General features: G+C 44.6%; 1 protein-coding gene across 1 annotated transcript in view; it reads left to right on the top strand.

The window, feature by feature from the left end:
- Window positions 1–21,018, top strand: part of LOC145361063 (pancreatic secretory granule membrane major glycoprotein GP2-like) — a 48,046-nt gene that overhangs the window by 16,314 nt on the left and 10,714 nt on the right. Inside the window, exon 2 of the mRNA XM_080216627.1 lies at window positions 8,388–8,437. Within this exon, the coding sequence (XP_080072753.1) occupies window positions 8,404–8,437 (34 nt within the window). The 5' untranslated portion in view covers window positions 8,388–8,403. The remainder of the gene's footprint in view (window positions 1–8,387; window positions 8,438–21,018) is intronic.

Raw genomic sequence — 21,018 nt, 5'->3', positions numbered from 1 at the left:
AACATAAAACATCAAATTAAAATGTGATTACTGGGGTCAACAATACACCCTAGTCCCTGTGGTGCCCAGTGGCATGAAAGGCGTCAGCTGTGCCCCAGGACACCGCATACTCCTTCTCCAGGGAAGGTCTCATCAGGTATCTCTTTTGACACCAACCAAATAAACATAGAACACAGAACATTACTGCGCAGTTCAGGCCCTTCAGCCCTCAATGTCAGGACGACCCATCAAACCAATCTAAAGCCCATCTAATCTACAGTAATCCAAAATCATCCACATGTTTATCCAATGACCATTTAAACTACATTTACAATAGTAGGAAGGGCATTCCACACTCTTACTAGTCTCTGAGTAAAGAACCTACCTCTGACATCTGTCCTATATTTATCACCCCTCAATTTAAAGCTATGTCACCTCGTACTAGCCATCAGCATCCGAGGAAAAAGGTTCACACTGTTTGCTCGATTTAATCCTCTGATCATCTTGTATGCCTCTTTTGAGTCACCTCTTAACCTTCTCTCTCATGAAAACAGCTTCAAATCATTCAACCTTTCCTCATAAGACCTTCCCACCGTACCAGGCAACATCCTGGTAAGTCTCCTCTGCACCCTTTCCAATGCTTCCTATAATGCGGCGACCAGAACTGTATGCAAATTAACTTAGGACAAATTAAAAGGGGCAGCTCCCCAAAGGAAGAGGGGGACAACCTGAACAAAAAACAAAGTTGAAAGGAAACTTAAAATATTAAATCATACATAGATTATCAGGGCTGATAATGCAGCCCAGCCCCTGCAGTGCCCAGCGGATGCAGAAGGCGTCAACTGCGCCCGTGGCCACCGCATGCTCCCTCTCCAGGGACACCTGGCTGTGAATGTAGCCACAATAGAGGGGCAGGCAGTCAGGATGGATGACCCCGTCGATCGCCCGCTGCCTGGAACTATTGATGGCGTGTCTCGCCAGGCCCAGGAGCAGGTTCACGAGGAGTTAAGGTCTCATCAGGTAGTTCATACTCTAGCAAGCCAAGCTCATTAGCCTGGCTGAAGTCATCACAGTTAGTAAGCTTGGAGATAATACCAAGATTAGTGCATAGTGGACTGTGAAGAAGGTTATTGAGGATTGCAGCAGGATCTTGATCAATTGGGCCAGTGGACCGATGAATGGCAGATGGAGTTTGATTTAGATAAATGCATTTTGGTAGATCAAACCAAGGCACGACTTATTCAGTTATGGTAGGGCATTGGGGAGAGTTATACAGCAAACAGATTTTGATTTACAGGTTTCTGGCTCCTTGAAATTGGAGTCACAGGTGGACAGAGTGGTGAAGAAGGTATTCAGCATGCTTGATTTCACTGGTCAGAACACTGAATACAGGAGTTGGGACATCTTGTTGAAGTTGTGCAAAACGTTGATAAGGCTACACTTGGGATATTGTGTACAGTTCTGGTCACCCTAGTATAGAAAGGACATTACTAACCTAGAAAGTGTTCAGAAAACTTTACTAGGATGCTACCAAGACTTGATGGTCTGAGTTATAAGGAGTGACTGGATAGACTGGGAGTCATTTCTCTGGAGTGTAAGATGCAGAGAGATGATCTTGTAGAGGTCTACAAAATAATGGGGGACACAGATCAGCTAGATAGTCAATATCTTTTCCCAAAGGTAGGGGAGTCCCAAAGATAGGCATAGGTTTAAGGTGAGAAGGGAAAGATACAAAAGTGTCCAGAGGGGCAATTATTTTCACACAGAGGGTGGCGAGTGTCTGAAACAAGTTGCCAGAGGTAGTAGTAGAGGTGGGTACAATTTTGTCTTTTAAAAAGCGTTTAGAGAGTTACATGGGTAAGATGGGTTTAGAGGGATATGGGCTAATGCAGGCGATTGGGACTAGCTTAAAAAACAATGGGTGGCATCGAAAAATTGGGCCGAAGGGCCTGTTTCCATGTTGTAAATCTCTGTGACTCTATGACTATCCTACTCCGAGAGAGAGAGAGAGAGAGAGAGAGACTTCACCCAGTATAGCAAACTCACATGGTCCTGATTTTACCAATACGTGCCATCCTGATATTGGGGTGGGTGAGACTCACAGAATGGCTTTACCATCAGCCTCATGCATGATCTTACCAGCATTGGACAGCTGTGTCGGTAAAAGTGTCTATGACCTCACTTCCAGTGACAGAGACAGAGAGACTTCATTCAATATAGATAGATAAACTCAGCATTTATAATCTCTTACTTCCTACTTATTTCCTCTTATCTTGACTCCATCCACACTCATCTGGTCCATTCCCTCGCCACCTACATCTGGTATTTCTCTGATGTGTTGCGTCATATTGACAGTTTCCAGTTTGCAGGCCCTACCCACCTCCTATCCACCATGAATGTATAATGTCTACACCTCCATCCCACACCAGGATGACCTGAGAGCACTTCGCTTCTTTCTTGAAAAGAGGCCTGAACAATTCCCATCCACCACCACTCTCCTCCACCTAGCTGAACTTGTTCTATCTCTCAACAACTCCTCCTTTAATTCATCCCACTTTCTCCAAATCAAAGGAGTAGCAATGGGTACCCGCATGGGTCCTAGTTACACTTGTCTTTTTATGGGGTATGTGGAACATTCCTTGTTCCAGGCCTACCTGGGTCCCTTACCACAACTCCTTTATCGGTACATCGATAACTATTTTGGTGCCACTTCATGCTCTTTGAAAAATTCATCAACTTCACTTCCAGTTTCCACCCCTCCATCACCATCACCTGGTCCAGCTCAGACACTTCCCTTCCCTTCCTTGACTTTTCTGTCTCCAGTTCCAGCACTAGACTATCGACCAATAACCATTTCAAGCCCACTGACTCCCACAGCTATTTGGACTACAGCTCTTCACATTATGTAAGGGCTCCATCCATCCCTTTTTCTCAGCTTCTTCACCTCCATCACATTTATTCTGACGACACCACTTTGCAAAGTGATGCTTCTAATATGTGCTCCTTCTTCCTCAACCGTGGATTACTATCTGCACGTGTCTACATGGCCCTCAACAGCACGTGGTCCATCTCCCACACCATGACCCTCCACCTCCTCCCCTCCCTCCCAGGACCCTCCCCTTGTTCTCACATTTCACTCCACCAGTCTCTGCATGCAAAGAATAATCCTCCGCCACTTTCGCCAACTCCAGCGTGATGTCACCATCAAACACATTTCCCTTTCACTCCCTCTGACAGCATTCCACAGAGATCATTCCCTCTAGTCCCCTCCTCCACTATACCCAACACCTCTCCTGTCACCCATGGCACCTTCCCATGCAATTGCAGAAGGTGTAATACCTGCCCCTTTACCTCTTTCATGCTCACCATCCAAGGTCCAAAACACTCATTCCAGGTTAAGCAGCGTTTCACTTGCACCTCTTTCAATTTGATCTATTGCATTCGCTGCTCCCAATGTGTTCCCCTGTGGATTGGAGAAACCAAACGTAGACTGGATGATTGCTTTGCTAAACACCTTCAGTGTACGCGCAAGCACCTTCCCATTTTAACACATGATCCTACTCCCAAGTCCACATTTCTGTCCTTAGCCTGCTGCAATGTTCCAGTGAAGCTCAACACCAGCTGAAGGAACAGCATCTTATCTTCCAGCTAGGCACATCACACCATTCCGGTCTCAACACTGAATTCAGCAACTTCAGATGATTAACATAGAACATAGAACACTACAGCACAAACAGGCCCTTCAGCCCACAAGTTGCGCCGATCAGATCCATACCTACCAAGCCAGAGAACTATCTGTAACTCCCAATCCCATTAAATCCCATATACTCATCCAGAAGTCTTTTAAAAGACCCCAGCGATTTCCCCTCTACCACAACCAACGGAAGTCGATTCCACTCACCACCCTCTGAGTGAAAAACTTTCCCCTAACATCTCCTCTGTACTTGCTTCCCAGCACCTTAATCCTGTGTCCTCTCGTAGCGACCATTTCAGCCCTGGGAAATAGCCTCTGAGAATCCACCCTATCGATTCCTCTCAACATTTTATAAACCTCTATCAGGTCACCTCTCAATCTTTGTCTCTCCAGGGAGAAGAGACCTAGCTCCCTCAACCCAACTTCATAAGGCATGCCTCCCAATCCAGGCAACATCCTTGTAAATCTCTACACTCTCTCAATAGCTTCCACATCCTTCCTGTAGTGAGGCAACCAGAACTGCGCACAGTACTCCGAGTGGAGTCTGACAAGGGTCTTATAAAGTTGCAGCATTACCTCCTGACTCCTAAACTCAATCCCTCGATTAATGAAGGCCAGTACACCATATGCCTTCTTGACCACATCCGCCACCTGCGAGGCCGATTTAAGAGTCCTGTGGACCCGGACCCCAAGATCCTTCTGCTCCTCAACACTGCTAAGACTCCTACCCTTGGTATTGTACTCCTTCATCCCATTGGTCCTACCAAAATGGACCACTACACATTTATCCGCGTTGAAGTCCATCTGCCACTTCTCCACCCAGTCTTGCATCTTATCTATGTCACGCTGCAAATTCTGACATCCCTCCAGACTATCCACAACACCACCAACCTTCGTATTGTCGGCAAACTTACTAACCCATCCCTCCACTTCCTAGATAAACTATGAAAATGACAAACAGCAAGGGTCCTAGAGCAGATCCCTGGGGCACTCCACTGGTGACCGACCTCCATGCAGAAAAAGACCCAACCACAACCATTCTCTGCCTTCTGCAGGCAAGCCAGTTCTGGATCCACAAGGCCAAAGCCCCTTGGATCCCATGCCCTCTCACCTTCTCAAGAAGTCTTGCATGGGGGACCTTATCAAACACCTTGCTGAAGTCCATGTAGACCACATCCACCGCTCTTACTTCGTCAATATGTTCAGTCAGATTAGCTCGATCCCATCTCATCTCCTTTGTTTTTATTTTATTTAAATTTTAACTGTTCTCTACCTTATATTTCTTTATCGTCTTTCTTTATTTTTCATTCCCCCCACACTCATTCCCCTGTTTTTATCCCCTTTTCCTTACCTTTTCTCACCTGTGCTTCCCTTTTCCTCTTTTGCTTAATTTTATGTCTCTCCCACCCATCTCAGCCCTCCCCTCACAACTTCATCTGTTACAGTTTACCCTCTGATTTTAGGTTTCCTGTCATTTGGCCATTCACATCTTCTATTCCCTCTATGGAATGCCATTAGCAGCCTTTTCCCCTGGTTTTTGTGGCTATGACTCATTTTTCAGTCTCTCCCCCTACAAGATAAATATCTCTCATTTTCTATGCCTTATAGCTTTGAGAAAGAGTCATCTGGAATCAAAAATGTCAGCTCTTTTCTCTCCTTATAGATGCTGTCAGACCAACTGAGATTTTCCAGCATTTTCTCTTTTGGTCAACAAACCCATTCTTAGATAGACTTTGCTCGACATTGACAGATAAAGTCAATGTCGATTACATAAACCCAGGGAGACTTCACTCAATACAGATAGATAAACTCAATGTCTACAATCTCACTCCCAGTGAGACTTCATTCAATATAGATCAATAAAGTCAATGTCTACTAACTCACACCCAGAGAGACTTCACTCAATCTAGATAGGTAAACTCAATGTCTACAATCCCAGCCCAAGAGAGATTACATTCAATATAGATAGGTAAACTCAGTGCCTACTATCCCACTCCCAGAGAGGCTTCACTCAATATAGATAGGTAAACTCAGTGCCTACTATCCCACTCCCAGAGAGGCTTCACTCAATATAGATAGGTAAACTCAGTGCCTACTATCCCACTCCCAGAGAGGCTTCACTCAATATAGATAGATAAACTCAATGCCTACTGCCCTACTCTCAGAGAGAGCAAGACTTCACTCAATATAGATAGATAAACTAAATGTCTACTACCCCACCCCCAGAGAGAGAGAGAGACTTCACTCAATATAGATAGATAAACTCAATATCTACTACCTACTCTCAGACAGTGCGAAACTTTACTCAATATAGATAGATAAACTCAATGCCCGCTCTCCCATTCTCGGAGAGGGACACCCTTCACTCAATATAGATAAATAATCTCAATGTCTACTATCCCACTCCCAGGGAGAGAGAGATACTTCATTCAATATAGTTAGATAAACTCAATGTCCACAATACTACTCCCAGAGAGGGAGAGCTACTTCATTCAATACAGATAGCTAAACTCAATGTCTACTACCCCACTCCCAGAGAGACTTCACTCAATATAGATCTTGGCGGGTAAGATTAAGGAGAATCCCAAGGCCTTTTATAAATATGTGAAAGGTAAAAGGATGAGAAGAGAAGGGATAGGACCTATAAAAGGTGAAGGGGGTAAGGTCTGTGTGGAACCAGAAGAAATGGCAGAGGTGCTTAATGAGTACTTTGCCTCAGTATTCACGGTGGAAGCTGATCTGGGAGATTTTGCCACGGATTTGCAGCAGATGGAAAAGATTGAGTTTGTGGATATTAAGGTGGAGGATGTATTAGAACTTTTGAATTCTATCAAGATTGATAAGTCGCCGGGACCAGATGGGATATACCCCAGGATACTGTGGGAGGCGAGGGAAGTGATTGCAGAGCCCCTGGCGATGATCTTTGCGTCGTCAATGGAGACGGGAGAGGTTCCGGAAGATTGGAGGATTGCGGATGTAGTCCCTATTTTCAAGAAAGGGAACAGAGATAGCCCGGGAAATTACCGACCGGTGAGTCTGACCTCAGTGGTTGGTAAGCTGATGGAAAGGCTTCTGAGGGACAAGATTTACGACCATTTGGAGAGGTTTGACATGATCAGGAATAGTCAGCATGGATTTGTCAAGGGCAGGTCGTGCCTTACGAGCCTTGTTGAGTTCTTCGATAACGTGACTGAACACATTGACGAAGGAAGTGCCGTGGATGTGGTCTACATGGACTTCAGCAAGGCGTTTGATAAGGTCCCCCATGCAAGACTTCTTGAGAAGGTGAGAGGGCATGGGATCCGAGGGCCTTTGGCCTTGTGGATCAAGAACTGGCTTGCCTGCAGAAGGCAGAGAGTGGTTGTGGATGGGTCTTTTTCTGAATGGAGGTCAGTCACCAGTGGAGTGCCCCAGGGATCTGTTCTAGGACCCTTGCTGTTTGTCATTTTCATAAATGACCTGGATGAGGAAGTGGAAGGATGGGTAAGTAAGTTCGCTGATGACACGAAGGTCGGTGGTGTTGTGGATGGTCTGGAAGGATGGCAAAAGTTGCAGCAGGACATAAATAGGATGCAGGACTGGGCGGAGAAGTGGCAGATGGACTTCAACGCAGATAAATGCGTAGTCGTCCATTTTGGCAGAACCAACGGGATGAATGAGTACACTATCAAGGGCAGGAGTCTTGGTAGTGTTGAGGAGCAGAAGGATCTTGGGGTCCGGGTCCACAGGACTCTTAAATCGGCCTCGCAGGTGGAAGATGTGGTCAAGAAGGCGTATGGTGTACTGGCCTTCATAAATCGAGGGATTGAGTTTAGGAGTCGGGAGGTAATGCTGAAACTTTATAAGACCCTTGTCAGACCTCATTTGGAGTACTGTGCGCAGTTCTGGTCGCCTCACTATAGGAAAGACGTAGAAGCTATTGAAAGGGTACAGAGGAGATTTACAAGGATGTTGCCTGGACTGGGAGGCATGCCTTATGAAGTTAGGTTGAGGGAACTGGGTCTCTTTTCCCTGGAGAGACGTAGGTTGAGAGGCGACCTGATAGAGGTTTATAAAATGTTGAGAGGAATAGATAGGGTGGATTCTCAGAGGCTATTTCCCCGGGTTGAAATGGTCGCTACGAGAGGACACAGGTTTAAGGTGCGGGGAGGAAAGTACAGAAGTGATGTTAGGGGTAAGTTTTTCACTCAGAGGGTGGTGAGTGAATGGAATCGGCTGCCGTCAGTGGTGGTGGAGGCGAACTCGCTGGGGTCTTTTAAAAGACTTCTGGATGAGTATATGGGGTTTTATGGGATTGGGGGTTATAGATAGGAGTTGATGTGATGGGCGCAACTCGTGGGCCGAAGGGCCTGTTTGTGCTGTAGTGTTCTATGTTCTAAACTCAATGTCTACTACTCCACTCCCACAGAGAGAGAGACTACACTCAATATAGATAGGTATACTCAATGTCTGCTACCCCACTCCCAGAGAGAAAGAGACTTCATTCAATATGGATAATTAAACTCAATATCTTCATTCCCACTCCCAGAGAGACTTCACTCAATATAGATAGATAAACTCAATGTCTACAATCCCACTCCCAAAGAGAGGGAGACTTAACTCGATACAGAGAGAGAAGCTCAATGTCTGCAATGCTACTCACAATTTAAAATTCTCTCTGATTTTCGTATCTCCTGAATTCTCACCAATACTTATTGTCCATTTTCCATTGCAGAATACTGCTCAGTACGATGAAGACTCTGTTGCTGATTCTAGGCTACCTGGGTAAGTAATATTCATTCTAAATGATGTATGCCCTTTGATCCATGTTGTGGGGTTGTCACAATATTTTTCTTGTTGTATTTAAAACTACTGTCCCCCTCAAGTAGCCAAAGTTGCAGAGTGATTTCAATCTCTCCTTTTTGTTCTCCAGTATCTCATTCTAGAATTGATTCTCAACTGCCTCCCAAAGACAACTAGGGATGGGCATTAAATGCTGGCCAGTCAATGATGTCCATATCCCACAAAAAAATGAAAATAAATGAAATAGCCTTTCCTATTAATTTTATCAAAAACTTGAGTTTCCTGCTGCAGTGAGAAAAAAATGTCCTTTTGGATGGCATGGTGACATAGTGGTTAGCACTGCTGCCTCACAACACCAGGGACCTGGGTTCAATTCCCAGCTTGGGTCACTGTCTGTGTGCACATTCTTCCCATGCCCATGTGCGCCTCCTCTGGGAGTTCTGGTTTCCTCCCACAGTCCAAAGATGTGTGAGGTTTGGTTGGTTGGCCATGCTAAATTGACTCTAGTGTCAGGGGGAAATAGCAGGGTAAATACTTGGGATTGTGGGAATAGGACATGGGTGAGATTGTGGTCACCACAGGGTCGATGGGCCAAATGACTTCCTTCTGCACTGAAGGGATTTTATGATCTATTCTATGAATTTTCCTTTTGGTGATGCCAGTTGTGTCAGGAATAAATCTTCCGATCTGACAAAAGGTTCTAACCCAAGATCAATCCAACACAGGGTTTGTCACGATCATTTCAAATATCCCAAATCTTAACTATTACAATTTTAAAAATCTTGTTCTCACATAAGTGAATTTATATCTGGTTTAAAATTCCCACATGTTTCTCAAAATATCCTGGAATCATGCTTATGGCCATTGAAATGGGTGGCACGTGGTTAGCACTGGCTTTAATTTCTGGTGTGGGTATGCCGGCATTGGACTGGCGTAAACACAGTAAAAAGTCTGACAACACCAGGTTTTAGTCCAACCGATTTATTTGATAATATACTCACAAGCTTTCGAGGGGACTGCCTCTTCGTCAGGTGAATGGAGAGTTCTGGCCTCAGACAGAGCATATAAAGCACAGACAGTTTAGAGATTACTGATTAAAATGCGAATCCTTACACCTAACCTGCTGTTCAAGACCTAAAGTGGCTGATAATGTGAGTGGAAGGAGCACTGATCACAGTTTAAAGAGATGTGTATTGTCTCCAGACAGTACAGTAAGTGAGGTTTTGCAAACCCAGGCAAGTCACGGGGGTTACAGATAGTGCGACATGAACCCAAGATCCCTGTTGAGACCGTCCTCATGTGTGCGGAACTTGGCTATCAGTCTCTGTTCAGCGACTCTGCGCTGTCGTGTGTCGTGAAGGCCGCCTTGGAGAATGCTTACCCGAAGGTCAGAGGCTGAATGCCCGTGACCACTGAAGTGTTCGCCAACAGGAAGGGAACAGTCTTGCCTGGTGACTGTCGAGCGATGTTCATTCATCCGTTGTCGTAGCGTCTGCATGGTCTCCCCAATGTACCATGCTTCGGGACATCCTTTCTTGCAACGTATCAGGTAGACAATGTTGGCCGAGTTGCAAGAGTATTTACCATGTACCTGGTGGATGGTATTCTCACGTGTGATGATGGTATCCGTGTCGATGATCCGGCATGTCTTGCAGAGGTTGCTGTGACAGGGTTGTGTGGTATTGTGGTCACTGTTCTCCTGAAGGCTGGGTAGTTTGCTGCAAACAATGGTCTGTTTGAGGTTGTGTGGTTGTCTGAAAGCAAGAAGTGGGGGTGTGGGGATAGCCCTGGCGAGATGTTCGTCTTCATCTCATTGATGAAAACTACCCAGCCTTCAGGAGAACAGTGACCACAATACCACACAACCCTGTCACAGCAACCTCTGCAAGACATGCCGGATCATCGACACGGATACCATCATCACACGTGAGAATACCATCCACCAGGTACATGGTAAATACTCTTGCAACTCGGCCAACATTGTCTACCTGATACGTTGCAAGAAAGAATGTCCCGAAGCATGGTACATTGGGGAGAACATGCAGACGCTACGACAACAGATGAATGAACATCGCTCGACAGTCACCAGGCAAGACTGTTCCCTTCCTGTTGGCGAACACTTCAGTGGTCACGGGCATTCAGCCTCTGACCTTCGGGTAAGCATTCTCCAAGGCGGCCTTCATGACACACGACAGCGCAGAGTCGCTGAACAGAGACTGATAGCCAAGTTCCGCACACATGAGGACGGTCTCAACAGGGATCTTGGGTTCATGTCGCACTATCTGTAACCCCCGTGACTTGCCTGGGTTTGCAAAACCTCACTTACTGTACTGTCTGGAGACAATACACATCTCTTTAAACTGTGATCAGTGCTCCTTCCACTTACATTGTCAGCCACTTCAGGTGTTGAACAGCAGGTTAGGTGTAAGGATTCGCATTTTAATCAGTAATCTCTAAACTGTCTGTGCTTTATATGCTCTGTCTGAGGCCAGAACTCTCCATTCACCTGACGAAGAGGCAGTCCCCTCGAAAGCTTGTGAGTATATTATCAAATAAATAGGTTGGACTAAAACCTGGTGTTGTCAGACTTTTTACTGTGTTTAATTTCTGGCTCAGGTCACTGTCTGTGTGGAGCCTGCATGTTCTCCCATGGGTTCCTCTGGGTGCTCCGTTTTCCTCCCACAGTCTGAAGAAGGGTGGGCTAGGTTGATTGGCCATGCTTAATTACCCCTACTGTTGGAAGGAATTGGCAGGATAAATATGTGGGGTTGCGGGAGTGGAGTTTGGGTGCGGTTGCTGCAGACTCGATGGGCCAAATGGCCTCCTTTTGTACTGTAGGATTCTTTGGAACATGAATTCAGGTTCATAACCTATGAAAATAAACTTCATCAATTACACCTTTTTTAAAAACCTGACTTAAATCACAAACTATGGTCACAAAATTATACAGAAAACATTAAAGCTTGAAACATATAACTCACATAACCCATTCATACACAAGCAGAGAAATTAGCACACACTTTAAAGCAACAATGAATTAAGAAGCATTCTGTGGTTCTGTTTTTAACCTTCTAAATTCTTGTAATTAAAAACCCATAATGTTATATCCCTAGATGGAAAAACCTTGAGTTCAAAACCAAAGTTATCAAATTTACAAATGTCCAGGTAAACCAACCAGAAGTCATAGAGTCATAGAGGTTTACAGCATGGAAACAGGTTTTTCGGCCCAACTTGTCCATGCTGCCTTTTTCTTAAAACCCCTAAGCTAATCCCAATTGCCCGCATTTGGCCCATAGCCCTTTACACCCATTGTACCCATGTAACTACCTAAATGTTTTTTAAAAGACAAAATTGTACCTGCCTCTACTACTACCTCTGGCAGCTTGTTCCAGAAACTCACTACCATCTGTGTAAAAAAATTGTCCCTCTGGACACTTTCGTAGCTCTCCCCTCTCACCTTAAACCTATGCCCTCTAGTTTTAGACTCCCCTACCTTTGGGAAAAGATATTGACCAACTATCTCATCTATGCCCCTCAGTATTTTATAGACCTCTATAAGGTCACCCCTCAGCCTTCTACGCTCCAGAGAAAAAAAAATCCCAGTCTATCCAGCCTCTCCTTATAACTCAAACTATCAAGTCCCGATAGCATCCTAGTAAATATTTTCTGCACTTTTCTTCCCATGCCCATGTTGTCTCCTCTGGGAGTTCTGGTTTCCTCCCACAGTCCAAAGATGTGTGAGGTTTGGTTGGTTGGCCATGCTAAATTGACTCTAGTGTCAGGGGGAAATAGTAGAGTAAATATCTTACTTTTCCTTACTTTATAACTGTAATTCAAACTTACAACTCACCCTTGCTCTGGACAGATATTGGTTACATTTTTTTACAGCTGTGGTGACCTGTACTGCATTAGGAATCTTATTTAAGAGAGAGCTTAGCTTTCTCAGATTTTTTTTTAAAAAACGCTCCCAGCATTTTTATGGCTTTTCCTCCCTCTTCAGTAGTAATTCCAGTTCTGCCTTTTCAGCAGTCTCCTTGTTGACGTTCACCTTCTTGGATTTTGCCGCGGCCCATGGTCTTGTTAACCATTCCACCCTCATGGTTATTTTTACAAAAAACCCAAGGGTTTCCCCCTTTTCTTTCACCATTTCACTCCCTTTGTCTGGCCCAGATTACTTTGACTTCAGATTTCACTCTTTATATTGACTACAATTGTTTAGCAATAGCATCCAGCTGTTGATATACAACATACTCACAGGATCAAGATGCTGGCACAATTTTTTCTGGCCAGAGCAAATCCCACTCCATTGCCCATCTGTTATGGGGCTGCACAATGTTTTTCTTGTTATATTTAAAACTATCATTTCCCCTAGATAGCCAGACAAAGTCACAGAGTGGTTTCAAGCTTCTTCCTGCTTTGAATTCTCTGCCCATTGAAGTGGTGGAGGCTACCTCACTGAATATATTTAAGTCACGGGTAGATAGATTTCTGTTAGGCAGGGGAATTAAGGGTTTATGGGGAGAAAGAGGGAAAGTGGAACTGATCCACTTCAGATCAGCCATGATCTTATTGAATGGTGGGGCAGGCGCGAGGGGCTAGATGGTCTACTCCTGCTCCTATTTCTTATGTTCTTCTGTTCTTAAGATGATCTACTGAGAAACTCCAATGCTTTAGGACTCTGAATAAGACATCCAGATCAGTCAGAGTACAGAATTCAGAAATACAGAAGCAATTATAGTTTCAAATTCAATGACAAGTAATTATCAAATACCAATAAAAGTATGAGTTATCTCTATCCACTTGCAGTTATTGATTAAGGTTACATCATGCATACGTAAGAGTGTAGTGTCCACTTAAAACTTGTGCATGTTATATTGTCAGTAAATGATAGCTATATCTCTAGCCAATGGTCTATAAACCTTCTTTTCCATTGTTCCTTGTTCTAATGGGCAAACATGAGCTGAAGCTGCACATCGGTCAATTAAATGGTTTGTGACTCTTATCTGGGTCTGTTTTCATTAAGACCTGTGGTTTTCACATAGCTTCCCCTGTGTGACTGAGATACAGCTTACAGCTTGTGTGATTGTTAAACTTGTGTGATTATTAACTCTTTCACTCCACATAAGTAGTTGTATTATTTTGTTATCTTCCCAAAAAAACCTCCAGATGTGTCATCTTAGAGATGTGACAAAGGAATCAGATTTGTAAGAGAGAAAAGGGAGTTTGGAAAGTTTTGATTTTGAATTTGAGGATGATCAAGAGAGTTTACACAGTCATCTACGTCAGAGAATTTGACTGGGGAGCTGACTGAGGTGCTAACTTTGGAAATTCTTCCTTCTGAACAAACTGCTGCTTTTTATTCTTTTTCTTTTCATTTCAGTAGCTCTTTTATCTTTAAACCATGAAATTATAACTCAACATTTTTGAGTTATAATATCCAATTAGTTAGCTATTTGACTTATCAAATCAACAAGTAACGTTAGACAGACATGTGTTGTTCATGACTACATGTGGAAACGTATGGAAAACATCAGGACTACAGACAGCCAGAAAAGGCAACTTATGCTCAGAGTTCTGAGCTGGAATCTGAGTTGCAAACATTGCAAAGGGGAGGAGTTCTCTGGACACTCTGTTCCGGGAACCAGAAGCTATCAGTGGGTCCATGGTCAGGAAAAGGATGATGTGACTGCAGGTCAGAAAGGGACGAAGAATGAGCACATAGTGATGGAGGAGCCTCAGCCCCTGGCTCTGTCCAATGGGTACAAGCTGCTTGCTATCTGTGTGGATGAGGAGCAGGGTGGACAAGTAGAATGACCCTGGCATCATGGTGAAGGATGCCATTTCCAGTGAATGTAGAGTAAGAAACTTCATGATAGGAGAAAGTATGGTCAGGGGCATAGATACTGGACTTTGCAGCCAAAATCCTGAGTCTGTCCAGGGCTGGGGTTCAAGACTTTGCATAGAAACATAGAAGCAGGAGTAGGCCATTCGGTCCTTCGAGTCTGCTCCGTCATTCTTTTTGATCATGGCTAATGTCAAAATCTCGACTTCTGAGTTTGACTTTAACACAAACACACATTAACACAAGATACTGACCCGACAGATTGTCTTTAGTTTACTTGCTAGCAAGGGCAGGGGGCTTGATGCAATGGGTCAAAAAGACAAGCCCTCCAAGAAAATCATCCTGGTTTATACAATTCTATAGCTCACAGTCAGCTGGACACAATCCAATCAAAAGTGTAACAAATGACATACATTATGTATTGATCCAATAGAATAAAATACTGAACAACCCTAATCTCTGTGATCATGATACCTCTTGGGATACCCCAATATATCATCTCTAAGCCTTGTGAACTACCCTTTACAGTAAGAAGTCTCACAACACCAGGAGTGTTGTGAGACTTCTTACTGTGTTTACCCCAGTCCAACGCCGGCATCTCCACATCATAACTAACCTTTAGTCAGACATCATGCCTCTATTTTGATAGCAGCCTCTCAAAGCATCTTCACTGAAACAGTCTCACATGGGCATCCTTTAATTGATAAAGGGGGCCTCTTAAAGCCCCCTTAGTATTTTATAGCCTTGTCTGTGAAGTTAACTGAATCTCTGTTTTAATTAGAAACTGTGAAGGCCGCTTTATTAAAACTCATTCGTGCATCAGTTGTTTCTTATAAGGTGTCTGATGAGGCAATTAAGTGTCCTTAATGACCTAGTGATTCCAACAGTTGGGTGTTTTAAAGGAATGTATTTAACTCCTATTTAGTTTCAGAGGACACTCTCTAACTGTTCACAAGTTAAGCAACCTTTGTTTAACTTCTAAAAATATATAGAAGATATATCTATATGTGTGGACTAATTAAAAGTATTACATGTACCTTTAAAACTACAAGTATTTAAAATGCCTAATTACATAAGAACATAAGAACTAGGAGCAGGAGTAGGCCATCTGCTCCCTCGAGACTGCTCCGCCATTCAATAAGATCATGGCTAATCTTTTTGTGGACTCAGCTCCAATTACCCGCCCACTCACCTTTACTATTTTTCTGTAATTCCTTTACTGTTCAAAAAATTATCCATCCTTGCCTTAAAAACATTCAATGTCTCAAAAATGTTCACATAATTCCAAATGTGGTTTGACCGGAGCTTTATAAAACTTCAAGCCCCTGCTTTTGTGTTCTAGTTCTCTTAAAATGAATATTAGCATTGCATTTGCCTTCCTAACTACAAACTCAAACTGCAAGCTCACATCAAGAGAACCCTGAGTAAAGTGAGAGGGGCTGGGTCCAAGGGACAGGGTGGGAGGGGCAGAGTGTGAGGAGCAGAGTGGAGGGGACAGAGTGGGAGGGCCAGAGTGTGAGGGGCAGAGTGGGGGGGCAGAGCAGGAGGGCCAGAGTGTGAGGGGCAGAGTGGGGGGGGGGCAGAGTGGGGGGGCAGAGTGGGGGGGGGGCAGAGTGGGAGGGGCAGAGTGGAAAAGGCTGGGTTCAAAGGCCAGGGTTTAAGAGGCAAAATTGAAGGGCAGAGTGGGAGGGGTAGAATCAGGCACCAGAATTTTATAACATAGAACATAGAAAAACTACAGCACAAACAGGCCCTTCGGCCCACAAGTTGCACCGATGATATCCATACCTACTAGGTTTACCCATAACCCTCAATTCTATTAAGTTCCATGTAGTCACCCAGAAGTCTCTTGAAAGACCCTCTAAAATTTGCATCCACCAACACCAATGTCAGCCGATTCCACTCACCCACCACCCTCTGAGTGAAAAACGTATCCCTGATATCTCCTCTGTACCTACTCCCCAGCACCTTAAACCTGTGGCCTCTCGTAGCGACCATTTCAGCCCTTGGAAAAAGCCTCTGAGAATCCACCCGATCTATACCTCTCAACATCTTATACACTTCTATCACGTCACCTCTCATCCTTCGTCTCTCTAAGGAGAAAAGACCGAGCTCCCTCAACCTATCCTCATAAGGCATGCCACCCAATTCAGGCAACATCCTTGTAAATCTCCTTTGGAATTCTCTGCCCATCGAAACAGTGGAAGTTACCTCATTAAGTGTGTTTAAGTCACAGGGAGATAGATTTCTGATCAATAAGGGAATTAAGGGTTATGGGGAGCAAGCGGGTAAGCGGAACTGAACCACTATTAGATCAGCCATTATCTTGTTGAATAGTGTGTACTTATTTTATTATTTTACATATTTTACCACCACACCCGCCATAGAATCAAAGAGGACAATGAAAATGTCCGTTGACATCGGGCAGGACATTTGGTCTCAGGTCAAACGAGGCTGTAAAATCACCCGCTGAGATTTAGAAATAGGAGCAGGAGTAGGCCACCTGGCCCCTCGAGCCTGCCCCGCCATTCAATAAGATCATGGCCGATCTAATAGTGGTTCAGTTCCACTTTCCCGCCTGCTCCTCATAACCCTTAATTCCCTTATTGATCAGTAATCCATCTACCTGTGACTTAAACACATTTAATGAGGTAGCCTTCACTGTTTCAATGGGCAGAGAATTCCAAAGATTCACTCCCTCTGGGAGAAAAAGTTCCTCCTCAGCTCTGTTCTAAATTGACTCCCCCTTAATCTTGAGGCTGTGCCCTCTAGTTCTTGTTTCCATTCTACGTGGAAATAATCTCTCTGCCTCTACCCTATGTAGCCCCTTCATTATCTTGTAAGTCTCTATAAGAGCCTCCCTCAGCCTTCTAAACTCTAACAAGTACAGGCCTAATCTACGCAATCTCTCCTCATAAACTAACCCATCTCTGGTATCAACTTGATGAACCTTCTCCGTACTCCCTCCAAGGCCAATATATCCTTTCGCAAATAAGGGGACTAAAATTGCACACACTACTCCAGTTGTGGCCTCACCAGTACCTTGTACAACATTTCAACACTAAAACTGTCTCTGTGAATAATAACGAAAAGACCATCAGAAACCTCAATGTCAATTGTTCAAAAGGTTCACAATAAGAAAATAATAATGGTACCAATTGAGAGAAATGGCTCTGATCTCCACAAGGAGAGTTCACTGGCTTGAGATGGGGCATCCCCAGCCACACCCCCCCCCCCAAGAGGCTGAACGCTCATTTCATTGGCCGGCAGCTCTCTAATAGCAAGCTGTGGTGCACAGAGCTGGAATTCCAAGTTGACCCCGCTCTGAATCCTGGCAGTCTAGGAGTAGGTAATGTGTCTCAGGCCAGGAAGAGGGACTGAAACCTGAGGGGTGGGCACAGGTGGTGGGGATGCTGCGCAGCGGTAGAGTGGTTAGCGCCAGGGACCTGGGTTCAATTCCAGCCTCGGGTCACTGTCTGTGTGCAGTTTGTACATTCTCCCCGTGTGATCTGATTTCCTCCCACGGTCCAAAAATGTGCAGATTAGTTGGATTGGCCATGCTAAATTGCCCCTTAGTGTCAGGGAGACTAACAAGGTAAATAAGATCTGGGTGGGATTGTTGTCAATGCAGGCATGATGGACCGAATGGCTTCCTTCTGCACTGTAGGGATTCTAAGATGTTGGAGGAGAAGCTGGTGGAGAGAACACCAACTGGGGATGGACCCTGTGAGCGTGTCACCTGATGTTGAAATGAAGTCCCCCACTTTTCCAACCTGAAGGCTGAACAAGCTGTCTCACCCCCTCCCCACTTCCCTCCATGCATGACCTTGAACTCCATCCACCAGCCTGAACACTGCCACTGGCTGGGAAATGGTCCTTAAGTAATCATTGATGTCACTTAGGAAACTGAATAGGAGTGAGAGTGGGTGGAATGGCCTCGGCTTTGCTTATCCCACTGTAAAATTGAGGAGAGATGGGGTGGACGACAGCCCAGTGGGAAGGACATTTGCGGAATTCTACATACAGTCACTCATCTTCTGGAAAACCACCAATGGAGCAACATCCAATTCTGCCCATGGTTCCATTGTGGCAAAAGTCAGGATATAAATATTCCAGAATACATCTGGAAAAGAAAGGTAGGATGGAAAAAGAGGAGTCAGAGGTTGAATAGGATTGGATAATGCAAGTGGATTAGTGTCAGTGTGTGCCCAGCTGATTGATGTGTCTAGTGTGTGGCTGAATAGAGTTTCCCATTTTTGTGTGCTACTTTGATTCTCATTCTCAGTCCAGACCATGGCTAGTAGCAATGTGAAAGAGTGGGAATCAAATGTATAAATCTCTCTGTATCAGTACATAGCCTCTTCATTGGCAGATCCTCAGCTGTGTCTCCTCATGGTGACATATGGAAACAGCCCCAGGTTAAATCTTCAGAGGAACCCGAAGGAGTCTCAGGCCCTAGGACATGACGTCACCAGCACATGGACACATCCTGATACTCATGAGCCAACCTCCCAGCTTTGGGTGGGTAGCTCCATTGCCTTGAGCGTACTGTGGGAGAGTTGTAGGTTAAGGGAGTAAAACCCTGACAACAAAACTCAGTGGCAGCCAGATATCTGAATGTATCATCCTTCCAGCAATGGCTGCAAGTAAGCTAATGCCACAAACAGTTCATAGCATTCCCTTGGGCATAACCAGGATATTCAGGCAGTCCAGGCTTTTCAAAAATTTTGCCCAGTTTGTGGGCTTTCCAGTTATGCTGCAGAAGACGGACACAACATTAGTACAGCAGTGATGAGCAATAAGGTCAACTCGATTGGCAGAGTAAATGGGCTTTTGTTGCAGGGCAATATCAGGGATAGTTTCTTTTATATTTTAATTTATGTGTCTGTTCATATTTTATTTAGTTTCAGTGTAATACATGCAGGGGTACATAGAGCAAACCCAGAGAGCCAGGACTCACCAGAGGGAAGAAAAGGGTTAAGACAGACAGCAAGAGGCCTGCTCTGCTGACAGATAATGATTAATATATGTTATCAACTTCTAACAATAGTAATGCGCAGAAGATCTTTCCAAGTTATCATGACAGTGGGAGAACCAGCACTGAGACAGCCAGGCTCCATGCAGTCTAGGGGGATCATGGTCTTCCGGAAAACACGATCACCTAGCAGAGTGGGGGAGCAATTAACACATCATTGTAGATCGGTTGGGCATACACAATGCTTTGATCGGGTAAACAGGAAGTGTACAGAGAGATGATCAGCAGGATGTACTGATCAATGCATTTGCATGATGAGATTAGATTATTTTTAGAGTATATAGAAAAGAGTTACTAGCATGTTACCTGGTATGGAGGACATTAGCTATGAGGAGGGGTTGGAGAATCTTGGTTTGTTCTCACTGGAACGATGGAGTTGAGGAGCGAACTGACAGAAGTCTACAAGATTATGAGGAGCATGGACAGAGTAGATTGTCAGAAGCTTTTCCCAGGGTGGAAGAGTCACGTACTTGGAGGTATAGGTTTAAAGTGCGAGGGGCAAGGTTTAAAGGAGATGTATGAGCAAGTTGTTTATACAAAGGGTGGTGGGTGCCTGGAATTCACTGCCAGGGGAGGTAATGGTAGCAGATACGATAGTGAACTTTCAGGAGTGTCTTGACAATTACATGCATCCAACTTGAGGAATTAGTGTGATAATATAAAACTTTGCAACTCAGAAAAGTATAATAGCATGTACGAATCTACAATGAGCAGGGGGAACTCGCTGGTAACCTGGGATTTCAGGCCCAAATTCATCTCTCCCTCATGCATGTGGAATAGAAACTTTTCTTGAAGTTCAACATGATCTCCGACGCTCCACTTGTTTTATTTCCCTCCTACAGTGCAATGTGTTGTCTCTGGTGGTGAGAGAGACCATCATGCCCCAGTGGTCAACCAACACCTACCTCAGGTTAAGCAGTCACTGACTAGCAAGGCACAGTCCATCTGTTTCATTGGGCACTTGGAGCTTAGTCTCTGCTCAACAAACGGATGGAATTCCATTGGGCCAGGAAAAACAATTGAAAAAAAATGCCAACTCTTCGATAGGCATTGCAAATGTCAGGATCACAGGACTGACAGACAATTTGTGGGTTGTTAATCATTGCCCAAAAGACAAACATGATGGACATGGAAATTGAGAGGCTGAACATTGAGGTATCTTCCCTAGGAGAGATCCGGCTCAGCCAGGGTGGATCACGGAAAGGAAAACATGGGCTGAACAGTGGCACAATGGTTAGCACTGCTGCCTCACAGCTCCAGGGACTTCGGTTTGATTCCCAGCTTGGGTGAATCTCTGTTTGGAGCTTGCACATTCTCTCTATGGCTGTGTGGGTTTCCTCTAGATGCCCCGGTTTTCTCCCACAGTCCAAAGATGTGCGGGTTAGGTTGACTGGCCATGCTAAATTGTCCTGTAGCGTCCCTGGATGTGTAGGTTAGAGGGATTGGCAGAGTAAATGTGTGGAGTTGTGAGGATAGGCTGTGGGTGGGATTGTTGAAGGTGCAAAGTTGTTGGGCTGAATGGCCTCCTTCTGCACTGTTGGGTTTCTAAGATTCCGACGATTACACCCTCATCTTGCAGGGGAAGGGTTCAGAAAGAATATATGAACAAGGTATTCGTATACAAGGAACTGAATTTTAGATTCTCCCACAAATAGTTCAAAACGTGTTCTTGACATTCACCCTTCA

Source organism: Carcharhinus amblyrhynchos, chromosome 33 (genome assembly GCF_965287045.1).
Source record: "Carcharhinus amblyrhynchos chromosome 33, sCarAmb.v2.hapA, whole genome shotgun sequence".
Classification (NCBI taxonomy): domain Eukaryota; kingdom Metazoa; phylum Chordata; class Chondrichthyes; order Carcharhiniformes; family Carcharhinidae; genus Carcharhinus; species Carcharhinus amblyrhynchos.
This window is presented reverse-complemented; position numbering and strand designations above follow the sequence as displayed.